Source organism: Myotis nattereri (genome assembly GCF_964212035.1).
Source record: "Myotis nattereri genome assembly, chromosome: 3".
Classification (NCBI taxonomy): domain Eukaryota; kingdom Metazoa; phylum Chordata; class Mammalia; order Chiroptera; family Vespertilionidae; genus Myotis; species Myotis nattereri.
In genome coordinates this window covers 202,130,798-202,150,973 of record NC_138077.1, presented here as the reverse complement: position 1 = coordinate 202,150,973, position 20,176 = coordinate 202,130,798, and the positions used below count along the sequence as shown (strand labels likewise).

General features: G+C 45.3%; 1 protein-coding gene across 1 annotated transcript; it reads left to right on the top strand.

Moving 5' to 3' along the window:
- The first annotated feature begins 1,497 nt into the window (after nucleotides 1-1,497).
- On the top strand, nucleotides 1,498-18,508 carry ELOA (elongin A). The gene is made up of 11 exons (XM_081086247.1): nucleotides 1,498-1,651; nucleotides 6,964-7,020; nucleotides 8,085-8,191; nucleotides 9,278-10,463; nucleotides 10,819-10,933; nucleotides 11,715-11,867; nucleotides 11,976-12,073; nucleotides 13,126-13,306; nucleotides 13,620-13,731; nucleotides 15,546-15,727; nucleotides 16,277-18,508. The coding sequence occupies exons 1-11, from the start codon at nucleotides 1,499-1,501 to the stop codon at nucleotides 16,336-16,338; spliced, it is 2,406 nt and encodes an 801-aa protein (XP_080942373.1). The 5' UTR covers nucleotide 1,498; the 3' UTR covers nucleotides 16,339-18,508.
- The last annotated feature ends 1,668 nt before the right edge of the window (nucleotides 18,509-20,176 follow it).

Genomic DNA, 20,176 nt, shown 5'->3' with positions numbered 1-20,176 from the left:
AAATAGCCCAGTGACAAGACAGAAAAATAGGTTGATAATTTATCTACACCTTGCAAAGGGTCAATTTCAGAGGGAGAAGCACTAAGCAGAGGGTGAGAGCACAGATGGGAGGGCTTCTCAGCATAGTGAGTGTATGAAAGTGCATTTGATGAAACATTCTAAGTTTCCTTTTCCAGATTAAGGAACTAGAGGACTGCTTTCCCGCATTGAGTGAGGCCAGGTACATTGCCAAGTTACTGCTGGAGATCTGACTAGGATCTAACCTTATCTAATCAAATAAGATGTGATCATTGCTGGTATTTTTAGTTGAATTTATTGGGATGACATTGGTTAACAAAACCCTACAGGTTTCAAGTGTGCAACTCAGTAAAACACCTGCACACTGCACTGTGTGCGCAGAGTAGTCTCTTTCTGCCCCCATGTGTCCCCCTTGGCCCTCTCCCACATTCCCCCTCCCCTCAAAGCTGGCATTTTAAGTCTGTTTTCAACTGTTCTTTTTATTTTATTTTTAAAATATATTTTATCGATTTTTTACAGGGAGGAAGGGAGAGAGATAGAGAGTTAGAAACATCTATCAGCTGCCTCCTGCACATCCCCCACTGGGGAAGTTCCTGCAACCAAGGCACATGCCCTTGACCGGGAATCGAACCTGGGACCCTTCAGTCCGCGGGCCTTCGCTCTATCCACTGAGCCAAACCGGTTTCGGCTGTTGAGTTCTTTTTAGTATTAATAACAGTAACAATAAAATTTAGTGTTAGGATAAGAGTAAGTGCCCTCAAGGATAGTGTCTTGGGTCGGTCTGATTCACAACCCATTCATTCATTCATTCATTCATTCATTCATTCATTCATTCATTATTTGGTGCCTATGTACCAGACAGGGTTTGGGAGGAAATGGAGACACGGGCTATTACCTCAGTTAACTAAGCTGTTTGACTTTTCACAAATCCCTTTCTCTCTGGACCTCCATTCCTCGACCTATACAGAGATGTGTTCACAGTGGACCTAGATTATTTAGATTCAAATTCCAGCTTCACCTCTTTGCTGTTAGGGCTCCGTGTCCTCATTGGAAAAGTGGGGATGATATAACAGGTTTCATCGGGCTGTACTGAAGGTGAAGTTAAGGTAGCACTCAGCCTAGGGTGGTCGCAATCGTTAATCCCCGCGCGGCGGGGCGTGGCTCACAGCCCCCCGCCCCGGATTAGGATTTATAAAGCCCGAGTCCGGGGCTGTGGCCTCATTCCGTCGTAACTAGGCACCGGGCACGCCTGCCAGGCCGTGGCTCTGCACCGCGAGCTGGAGCGGGCTGCGCGAACCGCCGACATGGAGACGGCGCGCCGGACCCCGGCGGCCCAGCTCTCGGTGCGCGCGGCCGCGGAGCGCGCCCTGGGGACCGGCCCGCGGGGCCTGGGGCGGGGCCTGCGGCCGCCCAGCGCCCCGCGCCTCCCCTCGCTCGCCGAGGCCCGGAAGGGGCAGTAGCGCTTCCGTCTCCGCCGGGGATGCACGGAGGGCGGAGCTGCGGCCCGAGGACGCGACGCGAGCCCAGTTCCGGCGAGGAGGCCGCGCCAGTGACAGCGATGGCGGCGGAGTCGGCGCTCCAAGTTGTGGAGAAGCTGCAGGCGCGGCTGGCCGCGAACCCGGACCCGAAGAAGGTGAGCGAGTGGGCGGCGCGGAGCGGGCGGGCGTTGGGCGGGCGCGGCCCCGTAACGGTCGTGGGCCCGAGCGCGGCCCCTCCAGGTCAGCCGGGGCCGTGGGGCTCGGACCCGGAGCCAGGCCCCGCCGCGCTCGCAGCCCGGAGTCGGGAAGTTCCGGCCCTTGGCCGCGGCCCACGCGGAGATACCCGCACGTCAGGCGGCGGGCCTCGGCGGCCGAACCTCCCTACCTCCGGGCCGGTCCGGGCACCGGCGGCGGCGGAGGCGCGCACCGTGCGGGCACCGCGTGTCCGCGGGCTCCCGAGCCTCCGGGCGTCCCGGGCCAGCTGTTTCCTGTCGGGAGCGCTCGCCCGGAGTTCACTCCTGCCCTCCCCGTCCCGTCCCGTCCCTCCCTGCGGAGGTTTCTTGTCTCTGATGTTTGTTGGGAGGAGGAGGTGAGTCTGCCTGCGAACCAGGAGTCTAGGCTTGGTGTGTGGTCCTGCGTCTCCAAGAGACGTTTTGATACTAGAACTTGGACCTTTTCACTTTCCGAGTAAATCCCTTAAAAAACGAAGCAAAATAAACCTCACGTCTCCTGTCTGTACAGAGCCTAAAAACTTAGGTTGTGATTGGAAAAGGAAAAAGGTTAGAAGTTGCGGGTAGATTTCCTGCTGGCCTCACTTCATAGAAGGTAAGAGCTAACGTTTCTCGTTTTGCAGCGAGTGATGGGCAACCATTTTTAATTGTATTCAGCTAGTTCTGTTTTATTTTTTAAGCTTTTCTTAAGTTAAATGCATTCTTCTCCCTCTCCGACTTTATGTTATCCATCTTATCCGTGTCTGGGAGAGGTGGGTGTTAGAATTTTTGAAATTTAAACACACGGATGAAAACACCTTGGTTTGACATTCTCTGTCGGCTTTCTAGCGAGGTGTGCAGTTTCTGAGAGTTGGGTCTCAGCCCCAGAGTGCCTGTTGAGGAGGCGGGGGAGATGGAGGGGCCCGTTTACCAGCCACGGACGGTGGGGACATCCTTGCTCAGCCTGCTTCCTCACCTGCTGCTTCCTAAGATAAACTAAAAGGCAGAAGTGCCAGGTTCATGGGAAGTGCCAGTAGATACTAATCACCACCCTTCACCATTTTTTTGAAGGGGCCCTTTCTCTTCACCTTGTTCCCAGCTTGTCATAGACGAGGGTTTTTTTCTCCATTTGTAAAGGCTGCATACAGCATCTCACCATCAGGCCACTTTTTAACTCTTCGAATTCATACCTAGCTCAAAGATCCACTTATTTAGGAAGCCATTTTAGTTTTAAATCTGTGAAAATGTAAATGCTTATTATTGTGTTATTTTCTATTGTGGCTTCAGTACTTAGTGGCCAGGCATCTTTACAAGTTTCTTTTTATAATAACCCTTTTTGGACTTCTAATAAATGTTCACTATTTTTTAGTACCAGTTGGTTTTCCTAAACTCTGTAGGTTTGTGACTGATCTTTAAAACCTAAAGCAATATTATGTAAATCCATCTCCCAACCCTAATTTTGATCTATCAGGTTAAAAATATGCACCAGGTAGTATCTATAGTCATTCTTCCACTAGAATTTAAATTTTGAAGTAGCTTTTCTAGTAGTAGATGTGAACGAAATTCCAAATTAGGGAAAGGTTTGACTTCTTGTCCTATTTGAACTATTAGAGATTATTGCCAGTATTTGGGCTTTCTCTTCCCAGATAGGAAATCACCCTGAACTTCTGGCTTTGTGTTCTGAAGTGAACATTAAGAAGATGAGAAAAGCCCTGGCCAGTTTGGCTCAGTTGGTTGTCCTATACACCAGAAGGTGGCAGGTTCAATTCCTGATCAGGGCACATACTTAGGTTGCTGTTTGATACCTAGTTGGGGTGCATGTGGGAGGCAACCTGTGGATATGAGGTTGTTTCTCTCACATGGATGTATCTCTCTGTGTGTCTCCTTCTCCCTCTCTTCCCCTCTCCCCCTCTTCCCCTCCATCTCTCTAAGATCAATTTTTAAAAATTAAAAGAAGATGAGAAAAATGTTGGGAGATCATTTTCGCTAGCATTAGCTAGCGTGCAGAAATGAGCTAACTGCAGGGGGGAAACTGCAAGCTGGCACAATGGCCTTTTCCTCAACCTTCTGTTAACCCAACAAGCTCCCACAGGTTGTTCTTGAGATTGCAAGATGATTATATAGCAGTACCGAATTGCAACTAAATCCTGACTTCAAACCATTATTAGCCAAAGGGTGGATTCCATGCATATGTTTGTGGATTTTCTGGTATTAATATTGGTGTTTAAATATTTTCACTTTTAAGTCCATCTATGGTCAAGGTTTACTTGGTGCAAAGGTGTCAGGCAGAGACCAGGATCACTTGATTGCTACTATGTTATGGGAAATAATTTTTATGGCTGGTAAAGTTACCTGCCCATTGTTACATTTTGAATGTGAAACTACCCAGAACACAGTTTGATGGCAAGTGGAGACTAAGGAGTCAACCTTACGAACATCTTCTGCTCTTTGGATTCGAAGGCGTGTGCAGAGGACAGCTGAATTCCTAAGCATGTACAGTGGGGCCTTGACTTACAAGTGTCCCGACTAAGAGTTTTTGAGATACCAGCTGTCTCTCGGCTGATTTTTTGCATTGAGTTAGAGTAATTTGAGTTAACGAGCTCCTTACCGAGCTCGGTCTCCGAAGGAATTAAACTCGTAAGTCAAGGCCCCACTGTACTGTGCAAATGTTTGACATTTCTCAGTGACCTGTTATCAGTTCTTGCAAACTCTACAATGGTCTTTTGGCTTAATAACAAGTTTCCACCTACCTGAGGAGGCCCAAAGTGCTTTTACCTTGTTATTGCTTTGTGTGTGTTTTTTCTTGAACCTCATTGAAAATAGAGGGCTCTGGAGTCCCTTTCCTCTCACTTATGGGGCCAAATCGTTTTGAAAATCTCCAGGGCTTTAGCTTTGTCTCCTCTTCAGTCGCCCTTACGAACCCAAAGCAAACCAGGAAGGTAGCATCTGCTCCTCCAGTTAGCGCTAGGCTTTGGGATGGAACACCTCTCAGTGACTTCTGACCCATCCTTAACATTGGCTTCCAGAGCTCCTGAGATCCTTTGTCCCCAGGGCGGCCTTTACGCTGTGGACTCTAAACTGTCTGACAATATGATGCTATAAGGAGGAGCTTTTTGCTTTGGGGTAAACTACAGCTGTTTCCTAAGGACAATATTGTTTTGGATGTTGCTTCTGGCTTTGTAGCACATACTGCGGTAGGTATACTTGGTTACTAGCTCATTAGGTAAGTTACCTAGCCTCACTGAGCTCGGTCTCCATATCTATAAAATGGGGAGAATATCCACTTTATAGAGGTGGTTAATGAAGATGAAATGAGGTGACACATGTAAGAACTTAACATAGTCATCGACACACAGTAGTTGGCATATAAATGCCTTCCCGGGAATGGTATTAGGGGAGACAACCTATTTCTAACCTTTTCAGTGATTCTCAGTGTTCCTTTAAGGAGAGGAATTGTTTTTCCTAAGTTGGATATTGGAAGCTTCTCATCTTATTAATGTTCACTTCAGAACACAAAGCCAGATTTGAAGTGGAGTATAATTTTCACTCAACTATGAAGGTGAAACTCCCTAGATCCACCACTTGCTTCTCATTTGTTCCTGGTCACACAATGTTATGTGTGATTCAGTTGCTCTGCCTAGTGACCATATTCAGTAATTACTGAAGTAGAGTGATCAGAAAAACATACTTGCTACTCCACCTGTAGCTTGTGACGTACTTATATGTCCTGGGCTATACATGGAAAAAGAACAGATTGTGTTCTCTAATATGTAAATGTAAAGGTTAGTCACAGTTCTCTATTTTGAACTACTTGTAATTTGCAGCTTCTTGAATGGTAGTATGTTTACATGTACATACATGACTTCTGGTGGAAATGGAGCAAGTAGAACTTTGAACTGGCTGGGGACTATCTGGTTGAGGATCAAGGGTAGGCATGTAAAGGTCTGTTTGAGCCCTAGCCGGTTTGCTCAGTGGTTAGAGTGTTGGCCCTCGGACTGTAGGGTTATGGGTTTGATTCTAGTCAAGGATATGTACCTCGGTTGCAGCCCCCAGTTGATGTCTCTCACATTGGTGTTTCTCTGTCTCTACCCCTCTCTAGAAATGAATGGAAAAAAATATCCTTGGGTAAGGAGTAACAAAAAAAATAAAGATCTGTTCCTTGATGAATGAAATGGTTAATTATAAACATTTATTGAGCTTTATAGGACTCGATGGCTAAGGACTACTCATGGTTGTTTTTTTGCGAATCCTCACACTTGTGAGGTAGAAACAGGATCCAGTTCCTACTTTGCAGATGGAGTAAATGAGGTGCAGAGAGGTTACTGACTTGTACAAGATCGCCTGGCAAGGAGGTGACAGGGCAAAACTGAAGCCTGTCTCTGACTCTGGAACTGTCTTAACAGCAGTGCTGTCCTGATTTTGACCTAGTTTTAGGGACAGGAAATGTGACCAAACCCAGATCACTTTTCTAATATACCCAGACATTGTGTGTTTAACATTAATGGCAATGCTCTAATTCTGGCAACTTGAAATTGGTCTTGCCTTCCCATTGTTTCCAAAAAACAGTTCTGTTAAACACTGCTGACTCTGCCTGGAAACATGATACCCTTTTCTTATGGAGACTTCTGCTCCTTTTTCCTTTCCTCTGTGCCAAGTCCATGGGTAATTTCCCTAAGATCAGTACCTTTCTTAGAAATGCTCTCAAAATGGTAGTTGATAACTTTTCTTAGAGTTGGTAGGTTTGATTCTCTTTAAGTCTCATTTCCTGTTGGTGTAGCACAGTGGTTAAAAGCCGGGAATCTAGCTCTAACCGGTTTGGCTCAGTGGACAGAGCATCAGCCTGCGGACTGAAGGGTTCTGGGTTCAATTCCGGCCAAGGGCATGTACGTTGGTTGTGGGCACATCCCCGGTAGGGGGTGTGCAGGAGGCAGTTGATCGATGTTTCTCTCATCGATGTTTCTAACTCTCTTGCTCTCCCTTCCTCTCTGTAAAAAAATCAATAAAATGTATTTAAAAAAAAAAAAAAAAAGCCGGGAATCTAAGCCACAGACCTGAATGAATCTCGCCCTACTTGCATCCTAGGGCAAGTAACTTACCTTTTCTGAGCCTGTTTTCACACTTGTAAAATTGGGATAATAACCATACTTGTTACTGTATAATACTTAGACTGAGTAAGTATTTAACTGTCAGATATTATTATTTGTTCCAGTGAATGTTTATGTTTATAGGAATTAATGTTTATTTTATTCTCTCTATAGCTATTAAAATATTTGAAGAAGCTCTCCGCCTTGCCTATAACAGTAGACATTCTTGTGGTAAGAACTGTATAACTTTAGATATTATATAAAACTCTATCCACCCTAATAAAAAACACAAACTAACTATATCCTATCCCCTTCCTAATGGGAGAGATTGTACCGTAAGACAGAGAGCATGGGCTTTGGAAGTGAAGGAATGGAAACACAAGGTCATGTATTGTATGATTCCATGTATATGAAATGTCCAGAATAGGCAGGTCATAGGCCAGTGATGGCGAACCTATGACACGCATGTCAGAGGTGACACGCGAACTCATTTTTTTGGTTGAATTTTCTTTGTTAAATGGCATTTAAATATATAAAATAAATATCAAAAATATAAGTCTTTGTTTTACTATGCTTGCAAATATCAAAAAATTTCTATATGTGACATGGCACCAGAGTTCAGTTAGGGTTTTTCAAAATGCTGACACACCGAGCTCAAAAGGTTCACCCTCACTGTCACAGGCAGAAAGTAGGTTAGTGGTTGCCAGGGGGTGGGGGCGATTGGGAGCAGCAGGGTTCCTTTCTAGGGTGATAAATGTTCTGGAATTAGACAGTGGTGGTGGCTGCAAAGTCTTGTAAATATTCTGTAAACCACTGAACTATACACTTTAAAATGGTGGATTTTATGTTACATGAATTTTATCTCAAAAATATTTTTCTAAAAATTGAAAGAATGCTGGCTTTGTCATCAACTAGTCCTGGGTTCAAATCCAAGTTCTGTGACTTTAGCCTGTTCTATGTAAAATGGGTAGATTCCTGTCTCACAGAGTTGTTACTGTGAGGACTGACTGGGATACTCTATGCAAAGCTGTTAGCTCAGTGTCTGGCACCTGCCAGAACCACTGGTTATTGTAGAAGTGTTTTAATTCAGTATCTCCTCTTCTGATCTGGTATGCTTTATTTGCTACTGTGTGTCAGAGGTTTGGGGTATAGAAACAAACTAATTTTGTACTGAGGCTTGCAAGATACATTTTAAGAAGGAAGTTACTGGTTTGTTAAGAAGCAAGAGGTCTGATTTCTTTGAAAATTGTGAGCCTATTTCCACAACTCTAAAAATTCATGTGTTCAATTTGCAGGAGACAGGCGTTGGGAAGACGGTAAATAGCTTACGAAAACACGAGCACGTGGGAAGCTTTGCCAGGGACCTCGTGGCCCAGTGGAAGAAGCTGGTTCCTGTGGAGCGGTAAGAACAGAGCTCTAGGTCGGTTCAGTTTCATGGTTAAAGCTGGCATTTGGCCGAAACCGGTTTGGCTCAGTGGTTAGAGCGTCGGCCTGCGGACTGAAGGGTCCCGGGTTCGATTCCGGTCAAGGGCATGTGCCTGGGTTGCGGGCACATCCCCAGTGGGAGATGTGCAGGAGGCAGCTGATTGATGTTTCTCTCTCATAGATGTTTCTGACTCTCTGTCTTTCTTCCTTCCTCTCTGTGAAAAATCAATAAAATATATTTTAAAAAAAAGCTGGCATTTGGCGTGTTTACAGACAGAAATGTTTGTCTATTATTCCTCTCTGCCTTCTTATTTAAAATATTTTGCCTCAGATATTAAAATAATCCATGATTATAGTATTAAAAAGTATTTAAAAATAGAAATAAAAATCAAAATTTCTTAAGTCTACCATCCAAAGATAAATATTATTAACAATTTTGATGTTTCTAATGTTTTCTTAGAAGGCTTTTTATGTAGTTGTGAACAAACTATAACAGCCCCTTTGTTTTTATGTAACAAATATGTCCCTGTATTAAGCATTTTCATGCCTATAAGATATTTGGTCTTTGTGTCCTATAGTTAAACTCATCATTTTCCATTTATTGAATATTTGAGTTCCCAGGTTTTGTGTTTTTAGTTTGTTTGTTAATCCTCACAGAAGGATATTTTTCCCATTGCTTTTTTTTTTTTAGAGGGTGGGGCAGGGGAGAGACAGAGACATCAGTGTGGGAGAGATCGACTGGTTGCCTCCCACATGAGCCCCGACTACGGTCGGGGATCGAACCTGCAACCCAGGTACATGCCCTTGACCAAGAATCGAACCCAAGACTCTTCAGTGCATGGGCCATTGTTCTAACCACTGAGCATGCCGCCCAGGGCATAAGTTCCCAGTTTTAAAACTTTGTTAAGTGTCTCTGAGCAGAACACATTTACTTTTTTCCCAAGACCTTCTTTCTAACGCTTGCCTTCTCTGGCTCTTTTGTGAGTTCAGGGTCCGTGACTGTGTCCTCTGAACAAGGATAACACTGAGATTTATAACTGCTTTATCTGTATATTCTGTTTAGAAACACTGACGCTGATGAACAGGACTTTGAGAAGAATGATTCCCGAAAGCGCCCCAGGGACGTTCTTCAGAAGGAGGAGGAGGAGATAGAGGGGGACTATCAAGAAAACTGGAAAGCCTCCAGTAGCCAACCATATAGTCCTGATCACAGACAGAAAAAACACAGAAAACTCTCAGAGTTCGAAAGACCTCACAAAGGGTCTCACAGTCAGGAGAGACGAGATGAGCGAAAGAGGGGCCACAGGGTTTCACCAGTTTACTCTTCAGATCATGAATCTTCCGATTACGGCCATGTGCAGTCCCCTCCAGCATCCAGCAGTCCTCATCAGATGTCCGTGGACCATTACAGGTCCCCAGATGAGGACCATGAGCCCTTTGTTCCACACCAGAAGCCTGGAAAGGCCCACAGTAATGCCTTTCAGGAGAGACTCGGGGCCAGCCAGGAAAGACACCTGGGTGAGCCCCGGGGGAAAGGGGTTGTGAGTCAGAACAAGGAGCACAAATCATCCCATAAAGAAAAACGTCCAGTGGATGCCAGGGGAGATGAGAAGTCGCCTTTGAGCAGAGAGAAATCCCACAAGGCCATTGCCAAAGAGGAAAACCGGAGGCCCCTCTCAGGGGATGGCACAAAGGAGAAAGCGCCCTCTAGTGGTATCAAGAAAGAGAAGGACAGAGAGGGCAACTCCAAGAAGTTTTCATCCCCCTTGGAGACTGCTTCAGACAACCACCGTAAAAAGCAAAAGCACAAAGACTCAGAGAAAACTAAATCAGATAAAAACAAGCAAAATCTAGACAGCTTAGACAGAGGAAAGGGGGCCGGAGACCTGCTGCCCAAAGCAAAAGAGAAGGTTTCTAACAACCTAAAGACTCAAGAAGGGAAAGTGAAAACTCATTCAGATAGAAAGTCAGCGGGCTCCCTCCCTAGAGTTGAGGAGACGGATATGGATGATGAATTTGAGCAGCCCACCATGTCTTTTGAGTCATATCTCAGCTATGACCAGCCGCGGAAGAAAAAGAAAAAGATTGTGAAAACCTCAACTGCGACCACTGGAGAAAAAGCACTTAAAAAAAATGATTCGAAAAGCACTAGTAAAAGCTCGGACACAGTTCAGAAATTGCCTAAGGTGAACGAAAACAAGTCAGAGAAGCATCAGGCAGCTGGAGCCGATGCAGCCAAGCCGAGAAAGGTAACCCCTTCAGCCCCTTGGTGCTTCCCATTCAGAGCATCTGGCTCTGCAGAGCTCCTAGGACCCACCCTGCTGCTCTTTGCATGGCTGGCTTTTGTATGGCTGGTTGAATTTCAGTTTCCTCCAGGCCTCTACCTGCCAGGGTGGAGAATACCCAAGAAGTGTTTGCTGAGGTGTCCTGGGTGCTGGGCCCATCTGTCTGTATTTCCTGACATAGGTGTGAGACATGCCTGTTGCCCTCCTCCAGCCTGGATCTGCCTGGTACTGCCTGGCCCACTCTGTTGGGTATGGACAGGAGGAAGGGAAGCTGTGCCTGTAGAAAACGGCACTCCAATCACTGGTCTCTCCTCTGCAGGTCCCCATCGATGTCCTGCCAGTGTTGCCAGACATCCCATTACCTGTGATACAGGCCAATTACCGGCCACTTCCTTCCCTCGAATTGATATCCTCCTTCCAACCAAAGCGGAAAGGTAATTTTCTGTATCTTTTTTTAAATGGAAGAAAGATTTTAAAAATCATGATCTGTCATCAGATTTTGGTGAGTTTCTTAATTGGACAGGCTCTGGAGTTTGATGTCTTGAGTTTGAATCCATCTCTGCCTTCTACAAATTACATGAACTTGTGTAGTAACTTAATTTCCTTGGACTTCAGTTTTATATTCTATAGATGAGAATAATAATGGTTTCTGTTTCTTAGGGCTGTGTAGTGGATTAAAAGCTGATAAAGCTCTTAGCTACCATGTTTTTTTCTTTTTTTTTTATTGATTTCAGAGAGGAAGGGATAGGGAGATAGAAACATCAATGATGAGAGAGAATCATTGATCAGCTGTCTCCTGCACTCCCCCCCCCACCCTTTCTGGGGATTGAGCCCACAATCCGGGCATGTGTCCTTGACCGGAATCGAACCTGGGACCCTTCAGTCCACAGGCCGACGCTGTGTCCACTGAGTCAAACTGCCAATTTAAAAATCTTTTTAAAAATGTGGAAAGTCTATGTACTGACATGGAATGATTTCTAAAATGTGGTAAATGAAAAAAACGATGATAATAGTGAGCATGTTACTAATTGGTTAAAAAGGAACACAATTCACATTTGCTTGCTTTTGTGTAGACTCTGGAAGGACACAAGAATTTGGTGACATTGGTTGCCTCTGAGAAAGGGAAAGGAGGCTGAGGAATGGGGTGGGAAGGAGGGTTTTCACTCGGTAGCTTAGAGCCTTTGTAACTTACGTTCTGTGTTTCTTGCGTTACAGCACACTCTTCCCAGGAGGAGGAGGAAGTTGGATTCACTGGACGGAGAATGAATTCTAAGATGCAGGTGTACTCTGGTTCCAAGTGTGCTTATCTCCCCAAAATGATGACCTTGCACCAGCAGTGCATCCGGGTACTGAAAAACAACATTGATTGTAAGTCACATGCTTCTCTAGCTCTCAAGCACGTTGTGGCGCTCGCTAGGGCAGCATCACTGGGTGGCTTGGCTACTACTCAGCGCTTTCACCTTTGATTCTCTGCAGCAATCTTTGAAGTGGGAGGCGTCCCGTATTCTGTTCTTGAACCCGTTTTGGAGAGGTGTACGCCTGATCAGCTGTATCGCATAGAGGAATACAATCATGTGAGTATCCTGTTTGGGTGAGAAGAGGGCAGTTTTCTGGCTTGTGTGTCCACAAATAGCATTGTCTTTTTTTTTTTTTTTTTTTAATATATTTTATTGATTTTTTACAGAGAGGAAGGGAGAGAGATAGAGAGTTAGAAACATCGATGAGAGAGAAACATCGATCAGCTGCCTCCTGCACATCTCCTACTGGGGATGTGCCCGCAACCCAGGTACATGCCCTTGACCGGAATCGAACCTGGGACCCTTCAGTCCGCAGGCCGACGCTCTATCCACTGAGCCAAACCGGCCTCGGCAAATAGCATTGTCTTTGAATTGGCTGCAGCTGAAGGGTAGGCCACAGGTTGGATCACTGTTCTGGGCGTGTTTGTTTTGCCAGTGGGCCTTTAAACAAATATTTTTAGCATCTGTCTCTGGCATCTTAAGTGGGCCTCTTGGGCTAGAATCTTAGGTGGGATTCAAAGGAAGCAGGAAAGCACTTCCCATACCTCCTTTGAGCTTACCTGGTCACAGAGGCAAAGGGAGAATTCTGGCAGCACCACCCCTGGGCTCCAGGCCGGGGATAGAGCTTTGTGTTGACACTCAGGTGTCTGGTGAATTTTTTAAAGAGCACGAGGGGCTGGGTGTGTCCTAGGCACATCGAGATCGATCCAGATATCCTTTTCCTAATGCTGGGACACACTTACCTGATTGAACCCTGACATACCCTCCTTAGATGGCCCCTCGCCAATACAGTTCAGTGTAGCACTTGGAAAATGCCTGGATTTGACTTCATTCTGGTTGACCCTTCATTGATGTTTATAAAGGAAAAGAATGACCTTAAACTAATGTTGTGTTGTCTTATCTCCTAGCCACACAACCCCCCAAAAGCAGCTAGTATGGTGCATCACATTTAACTTTAATTTTGTGATTTGATTTTTTTCTAGAACCATGGGTATTTTAATATATTTCTATGTGGACCAAAAAATCATTAGGAAACCTAGGTGATTAAAGGTGGAAAAGAGATACATAAGAGTGCTTGCATATAAATGACGTCCTGGTTCTGGTTTTAGGTATTAATTGAAGAAACAGATCAATTATGGAAAGTTCATTGTCACCGAGACTTTAAGGAAGAAAGGCCAGAAGAGTATGAGTCATGGCGGGAGATGTACTTGAGGCTTCAGGATGCCCGAGAGCAGCGGCTACAATTATTGACAAAGAATATCCGATCTGCACATGCCAATAAGCCCAAAGGTAGGCGGGGAAGGACCGGCAGGACAGGGCCTGGCAAAATAGTGAGCCCTGTGCTCTGGTCCACAGCAGGGTCTTGGTAGGCCCTGCTGATGTAGGGCCTCTGACCCCTAAATCTCTTGTATTTGCACAAGTGGGGCAGAGGGGGTTTTTCTACCACTGCTTATGCTACCCTACAAAGCAGTTTTCAGGCTTGGTGAACCCTCAGCTTAGGGGGCACTTGATAAGCTTTTATCTGGCAATAGTGTAGATTCTTGAAATAACAGTAGCATCTCTGTTCCAGAAGGCAGGTATTAATCTTCGTATTTTTCCACAGGCCGACAGGCAAAGATGGCCTTTGTCCACTCTGTAGCCAAACCACCTCGTGATGTTCGAAGGAGGCAGGAGAAGTTTGGAACAGGAGGAGCAGCTGTGCCCGAGAAAATCAGGTACCATCTCTACTGCTCTGCTTTCTGCAAGCTCAGGGAAGAGGGTCCGTGAGCTTTCACTCACCCTGAGAAGGCAGCCCAGGCAATTCATTTTGGAGGGAAAGCATGGCAGTGCAGAGTGGGTTCTGGAGCCCCAGCTTCCTTGACTGCAATGCAGGCTGAATAATTATTGCTGACTCTCAGAGAGGTCGAGGTTAAGTAGGGAACGTCTGATATCTGGCTTCTGGAAACACTTACGCTTTCCCTTCCCCCATTTAAGCAAAAATGGTGTTTACTGTATGACTAACTTATTAAATACTAGTGGCCTGGTGCACAGATTCGTGCACATTAAAAGGAAATTAATTAGCTGGTGGCCGGCTGGGTGGGACTGGGCTAGACAGCCAGATATGCCCTGGAGCCAGTCTTCTGCGGTCCCTCCCTGGCTGCCCAAGCTGCAGTGGCTCGAAGGGTGTCTGTGGTCACTGGTCAGCTTGGCAGTAAACCAGATTTGGGGCCAACAGTGCCCCAGCAACAACATAACCCATAGCCAAAGGTGGAATTGCACGGCCCCATGAGGAATCGGGCTCCGCCCTCTCTGGTTCCAGGGTGTGTCACCCAAGAACCGCTACTGCCAAGTCACCACAGCTCAGCAGCTCCTGCATTGAGCGTCTGCCCCCCTGGTGGTCAGTGCGCATCGTAGCTACTGGTCACATGGTTGAACAGTCGGCCGGTTGCTTAGGCTTTTATATATATAGATTTTAGAGAGGAAAGGAGAGGGAGAGATAGAAACATCAATGATGAAAGAGAATTATTGGCTACCTCCTGCATGCCCTCCACTGGGGATCGAGCCCACAACCCGGGCATGTGCCCTGACTGGGAAATGAATCATGACCTGGTTCATAGGTCGATGCTCAACCACTGAGCCACACTGGCCTGGCTGAACTTTTTTTTTTTTTTTTTTTTTTTAAATATATTTTATTGAGTTTTCACAGAGAGGAAGGGAGAGAGATAGAAAGTTAGAAACATCGATGAGAGAGAAACATCGATCAGCTGCCTCCTGCACATCTCCCACTGGGGATGTGCCCGCAATCCAGGTACATGCCCTTGACCGGAATCGAACCTGGGACCTTTCAGTCCGCAGGCCGACGCTCTATCCACTGAGCCAAACCGGTTTCGGCTGAACTTTTAATTTTTACCTCTAAACCTGATCCTCTCTTGGTTTTCCCATCTGGGCAAATGGCAACTCCATCCTTCCTGTTGCTCACACCACTACTCAGATTGTCCTTGACTTCTCTTAAGCCCATATCTGATCCAGCACAGATACCACCAGCCCTGCCTTCTAAAGATGCCCATAATCTGACCCTCACCACCTCCATGGCTGTTAGGTGTGTCTGGGACCATCAGTTCTTGCCTGGATTTGTGTAACAGCCTCCCCACAGAGCACCCTGCTTCTGCCCTTGCCCTGCAGATTTACACCTAAACAGTGAAAAGTTAGTTGAGGCTATCATTCCTTCTGAAGGGCTGACGCTGTCATCTAAGAGCCACTTCCAGAAAACCTGGGGGTAATATAAGTACAATTTGGGGCCATATTTATTAATTAAAACTATCTTACAGTTTACAAAGAAGCTAAATAACAACAAAAGTATAATTGACCTTAAAATGCTCAGTGAGACTGAGGCTTCACATCTTCAGAGTTCTGAAGTGTTCTCAAGCAGGAGGCAGTGGTCAACGCCCCGAAACTGAGTCTTCCTCAGAAAGGCCGGCCAGCTTCAGGGTGTTGGTGCTGAGGGTGGATTTCTCATGCTCATGACTAACCAGCTTTTTCTGTGTTGCAGGATTAAGCCAGCCCCCTATCCCATAGGAAGCAGCCAAGCTCCCTCCAACAGTGGCAGCAGCAATAGCTTTACCGCCAGCCCGGAAGAGCCCGCCTACGACGGCCCCAGTACCAGCAGTGCCCACTTGGCGCCTGTGGTCAGCAGCACTGTTTCCTATGATCCTAGGAAACCGACTGTGAAGAGTGAGTGACTTGGGGTTTCTGCTCAGATATTTCAAAACTAGTGTTTGAACCCCTTTAATGTCATTACTCTGCATCATTTTGTGTGCTGGATGTAGCATATGTATGATGCCTTGCACATAGCTGGTCTACATGTCAGGGCCTCTTTTCCCCCGCTTTGTTCATAATGCACGTGTATCTTTCAAATAATGATCATAATGCATGTTCGTTTTCACACTCTGCCCTTTTTTAAAAAATCTAAATGTAAAACGTTCTCCAGGCAATAACAGGTTCATAACCATTATTGACAGCTACATAATAGTTCATCCTACCTGGGGAAACAACCTTTCTCAGAGAGGTGACCTTGGTTAAAACACATAGTGCCAAGAAGGTGAGCAAACATATTAAGAACAGTATGCCATATATGCCAGGTCCCTTGAAACAGCAAGGATGGACCAGCTCCCGGCAGTGCAGAACCAAGAGTGGCAAGACTTTGGCTGATTGTAAACCGCTGGTGTTGTATGTCTAAACTGCCACAGATCTGAAACAATGGCCTTATTTCTCTTTCCACAGAAATTGCCCCCATGATGGCTAAGACAATTAAAGCTTTCAAGAACAGATTCTCCCGACGATAAACTGAGGACTTGCCTTGGAGATGGAATTTGGGGGTGAGGAAGACAAGGACAGTGGGGGTTGGGGAATGGAACTTCCAAAGGAGACCTGAGTCTTCTGCTTTGTGGCAGCGTTGGTCTCCGAGTCCTGCACAGTCCGCCGGAGTCGCATCTGTGAGCCTGTGCCACGCCACTGCCTCCTGCCTGAGAACACTTCAGAGCTCTGAAGAAGATGTGAAGCCTCAGTCTCACTGAGCATTTTAAGGTCAATTATACTTCTGTTGTTATTTAGCTTCTTTGTAAACTATAAGATAGTTTTAATTAATAAATATTGCCCCAGATTGTATTTATATTACCCCCAGGTTTTCTTTGGTTTTTGTCCTCTACCACATAGTTAGCCTTTATGTTCAGGTCCTTTATTAAAGTTAAAGGCCTAATGAAAGCCATTCCCCTGTCCCAGTTCAGCTCTCCTCAATGGACTCTGGTACAGAGGGCGGACTGGGCATCACCAGAGCCTGTGGTGCCCGCTCCACGTAGGGTGAGGAGTGGGTCCTGGGCTGCCTGTCCTAGAGGGGCCTCAGCAAGCAGACAGGAGCATCCAGGTTAGACCCCTCACCTCAGACCCTGCTCAGTGTTGCTTTGAGTTCCTCTGCAGGTACAACTCTTTATTATTCATTAAATAGTATTTATTAAGGGAGGCTATTTGTAAAGGTCTACAGTCTTTTCCCCCCGTCCTATTTTGCAGTTCCAAATTATTTTTATTTTTCATTTTTGAGGCTCACTAGATGACACAGACCCTTGGGAGAGCGATTTGCACAGAATCCCAGCATTTTTACAATTTCCAGTGTCTGATTCAAAACTTTAGGTTTTTTTTTTCCTTCCCTGTTTTTCCTTCTCCCACTAGCATGGGAGAAAAACACAAATACATGGCAGGGCTTTTGGTAGGACCCCCCCACCCGCAGATACAGCGTCAGAATTTTAAGAGCCAGCACTTTAATCTCAATCTCTATGAATTACTATTAGAAGTGAATGGTTTTAAAAGTTGTAATGCTATGTTGGAAATTGATTTTGTTTTCGCTTTCTTTAAAAGGTAAGATCATGTGACTGAAAGAGCACAACAATTTGCTGTTTTGTAGAGAACTTTGCAGCTGAAGCTCTCTCTACTTTCCGAGTGTGTAAGCCAGAATTTGGAGCGAAGGGTCAACTTAGCAAAAGTGTCCAAGCTATAGCATCAGGATGGGAGAGAACCACAGGGGCATCCAGCTGGTTTGGGAAGGGAGGGCCTCCCTTTTGAGTTTACTTAGGAGCAAGATCAGTGCATTGCTGTGCAGGTGCCTGTTGTGATGTGACATAAGTATTGCTCTGTTTTAATTTGCTGTGTTTTTTAACTGGGTAAAACATTATTTCTCTGAATGGATTTTATTTCTCTTGATTGATTGTATTACCATTCCATCCCTATCCCCAAATCTTAGGAATATTAGGAAGCCTCTTACCTAAAACCAAATGAACATCTGGGTCAGGTGCCTAGAATAGCTTCCTTGAGGTGTCCACCTTAAATCTGTCTCTTAGCTGTGTGTTCAAGTCTTTGTCATTGAGACCAGTTTTTCACATTTCAGATTCAGTTGTGTATGATTTAATTTCCTTTATTAGGAGTCTTTAGACAGGGAGGGGGAAAAAACATACACATTTTCATCCCAACATCACTACCATAAAGATTTTTGATCACCCCTGTTTGAATAGAGCCAGGACTTTCCTCCTCCCCTTCCAAGCATGTTTGCATCAGGAATGTGACTTGGTGAAACCAGGAAGGAAGGAAGAGGAGAAACCCAATTTCTAAACGACCTCCTCACCTGGGTGCTTGAAATGGCTGCTAAACAGACATAGGATGACATCGAACTTTTGGTCTCATTTGTGAAAACGTGTGCAATTTTTTTTCTCTGTGCTACACTACATACAAATCAGCAAATTACAAATTAACCCTTTGTGATCGTTGATCTAATGAGCAGTTTCTTTAGGGCTTTCTCTTTCTTTCTGGGAGGCGGGCGGGGAAGGAGCAAGGTGTCATCTTGCTCTTCATTTGTATTTTGGTCCCAAAATGTAAATATAATTTTCTATGTTACTTTTTTGTGGTAACTACCAAGATGAATATTTTAATTAGATAAGTTATATGAAATGAAAGAAAAATTCCATGTCTAAATAAAAAAACGAACAAAAAATCCCATATACTGTTGGTCTTTCTCCCTTATTGTGTCAAAGAATGGAAGTTGGTCACAAAAGGTCTGGTTCCTGGGCTGTGAGGCAGAGATCTTAGTCCCTGGGCTGGATAAAGGGTGGCTGGATTTCTGTCTGTAGCATAGCAGACTGGGAAAGGGGGGAGCCCTGTAGGCAAAGGGAGGGACTCAGATAAAAGGGAACACCTGGTGGGGACCAGGCACTGTCCTTTGTTACACCTGGAGCCCTAGACTAAGCCATTAATCCCATTATAGCTGAAGCTGAGGTTCAGACCATGAAACAGCACAGTTAAAGCCATACAGCTAGGAAGTAGCAAAGGAAAGGATTTTAAATTCAGATTCTCTGACTGCAAAGAATGCCCCTCCACCTTTCAGTCATTTCTTGTGGGTGTGAAAGACACAGGTAGGTCTCAGTCCTACACTGGCTTCCTAATGAGAACATAACACTAAAGTGGACAGATCACGCCAACAAGGAATTAATGAGAACCTGCCGTTCGCATGAGAATGGGCCGAGCTGCTGGAGTTTCAGCAGTTGCTAATGGAGTCAAGGGCTTGGTTTCAGCCCCTGCATACATCCAGTGGGTTGGATCTTACCTTAAACCTACATCTCACAACAACACAGTTTTACTACCCCTTCTTTCCTAAAGAAGGCATTTTGGATATATATATAGTCTAGACTTACTTTCTCCAATTCTTTGTTGGATCTAATTCTCACTATTAGAAATTAATATGCATTGAAGTTAATTGTGGAACATGGTATCTGATGACTTTATCCAGAGTTTGTAAGTTAGCCCTTAGTCCCTTATTAATTCATCATTTGCTGAGCCGTTGGACCTGTATTAGACCCTGGACTAGACTGACACAATCAAGTCTGGCACTCAGGTAAGAGTAACTGGCCCTGCTGGTTATGCACCTACTATGTGCCAAGCAGCTCTCTGTCTTGTATACATTGTCTCCGTTATCACAATGATCCCACAAGGTAGGTGGTCTGGCCCCATTTTGAAAATGAGAAAACTGAAGCACAGAGAAATTAGGAACATGCCCAGGGTCACACAATCAGTGAGCAGTGATGCTGTGTGCTGACCTGACCCCAAGCACACATTCTCAGTCACATTTAACTATCTCATAATCAGACATACATACCCAAAGGCTTCTGCGGCAAGGCTGACTCCAATGCAGAAGATGCCCAGGCCAGGCCCTGATCATTTCTAAGAATGGGTTTTTTTTTGTCTGCTGCACGTAACTGATGCCCAGAAGAATCCTTGTTAGCATCTGGCTAATCACCTTGACAGATGCCCCCTTCACAGGGCTTCTCCACTAGCGTTCCACATCCACTTGAGTCTCTCCCTGGTTATTGGCTAAATGGTGACATAGACAGTTTGTCTTCATAGGTCCACAGACTTCTCTTTCTGTGATGCCTACTGTATTATTTTTAAAAACTTTGAGGAGTATGAGGAAAGTTCAGGTCATCAAAATTGTACATAGCTAGCTATACCTGTGTTTCTCAAACAGAGTTTCAGGTTGGCCCCTAAGCTATGTCCAGAAGTGACCCATCATTTCCATCCTATATCATTGGCTGCAGCTAAATTCAAGGGGACAGGAAAGTACAGTTCATCCATGTGCCTGGACAC

Coding starts and splice junctions, on each gene's coding strand:
- ELOA (XM_081086247.1), top strand. CDS start 1,499: ATGCACGGAGGGCGGAGCTGCGGCCCGAGGACGCGACGCGAGCCCAGT. Junction 7,021..8,084: donor TAACAGTAGACATTCTTGTG/GTAAGAACTGTA, acceptor TTCAATTTGCAG/GAGACAGGCGTTGGGAAGAC. Junction 10,934..11,714: donor CTTCCAACCAAAGCGGAAAG/GTAATTTTCTGT, acceptor CTTGCGTTACAG/CACACTCTTCCCAGGAGGAG.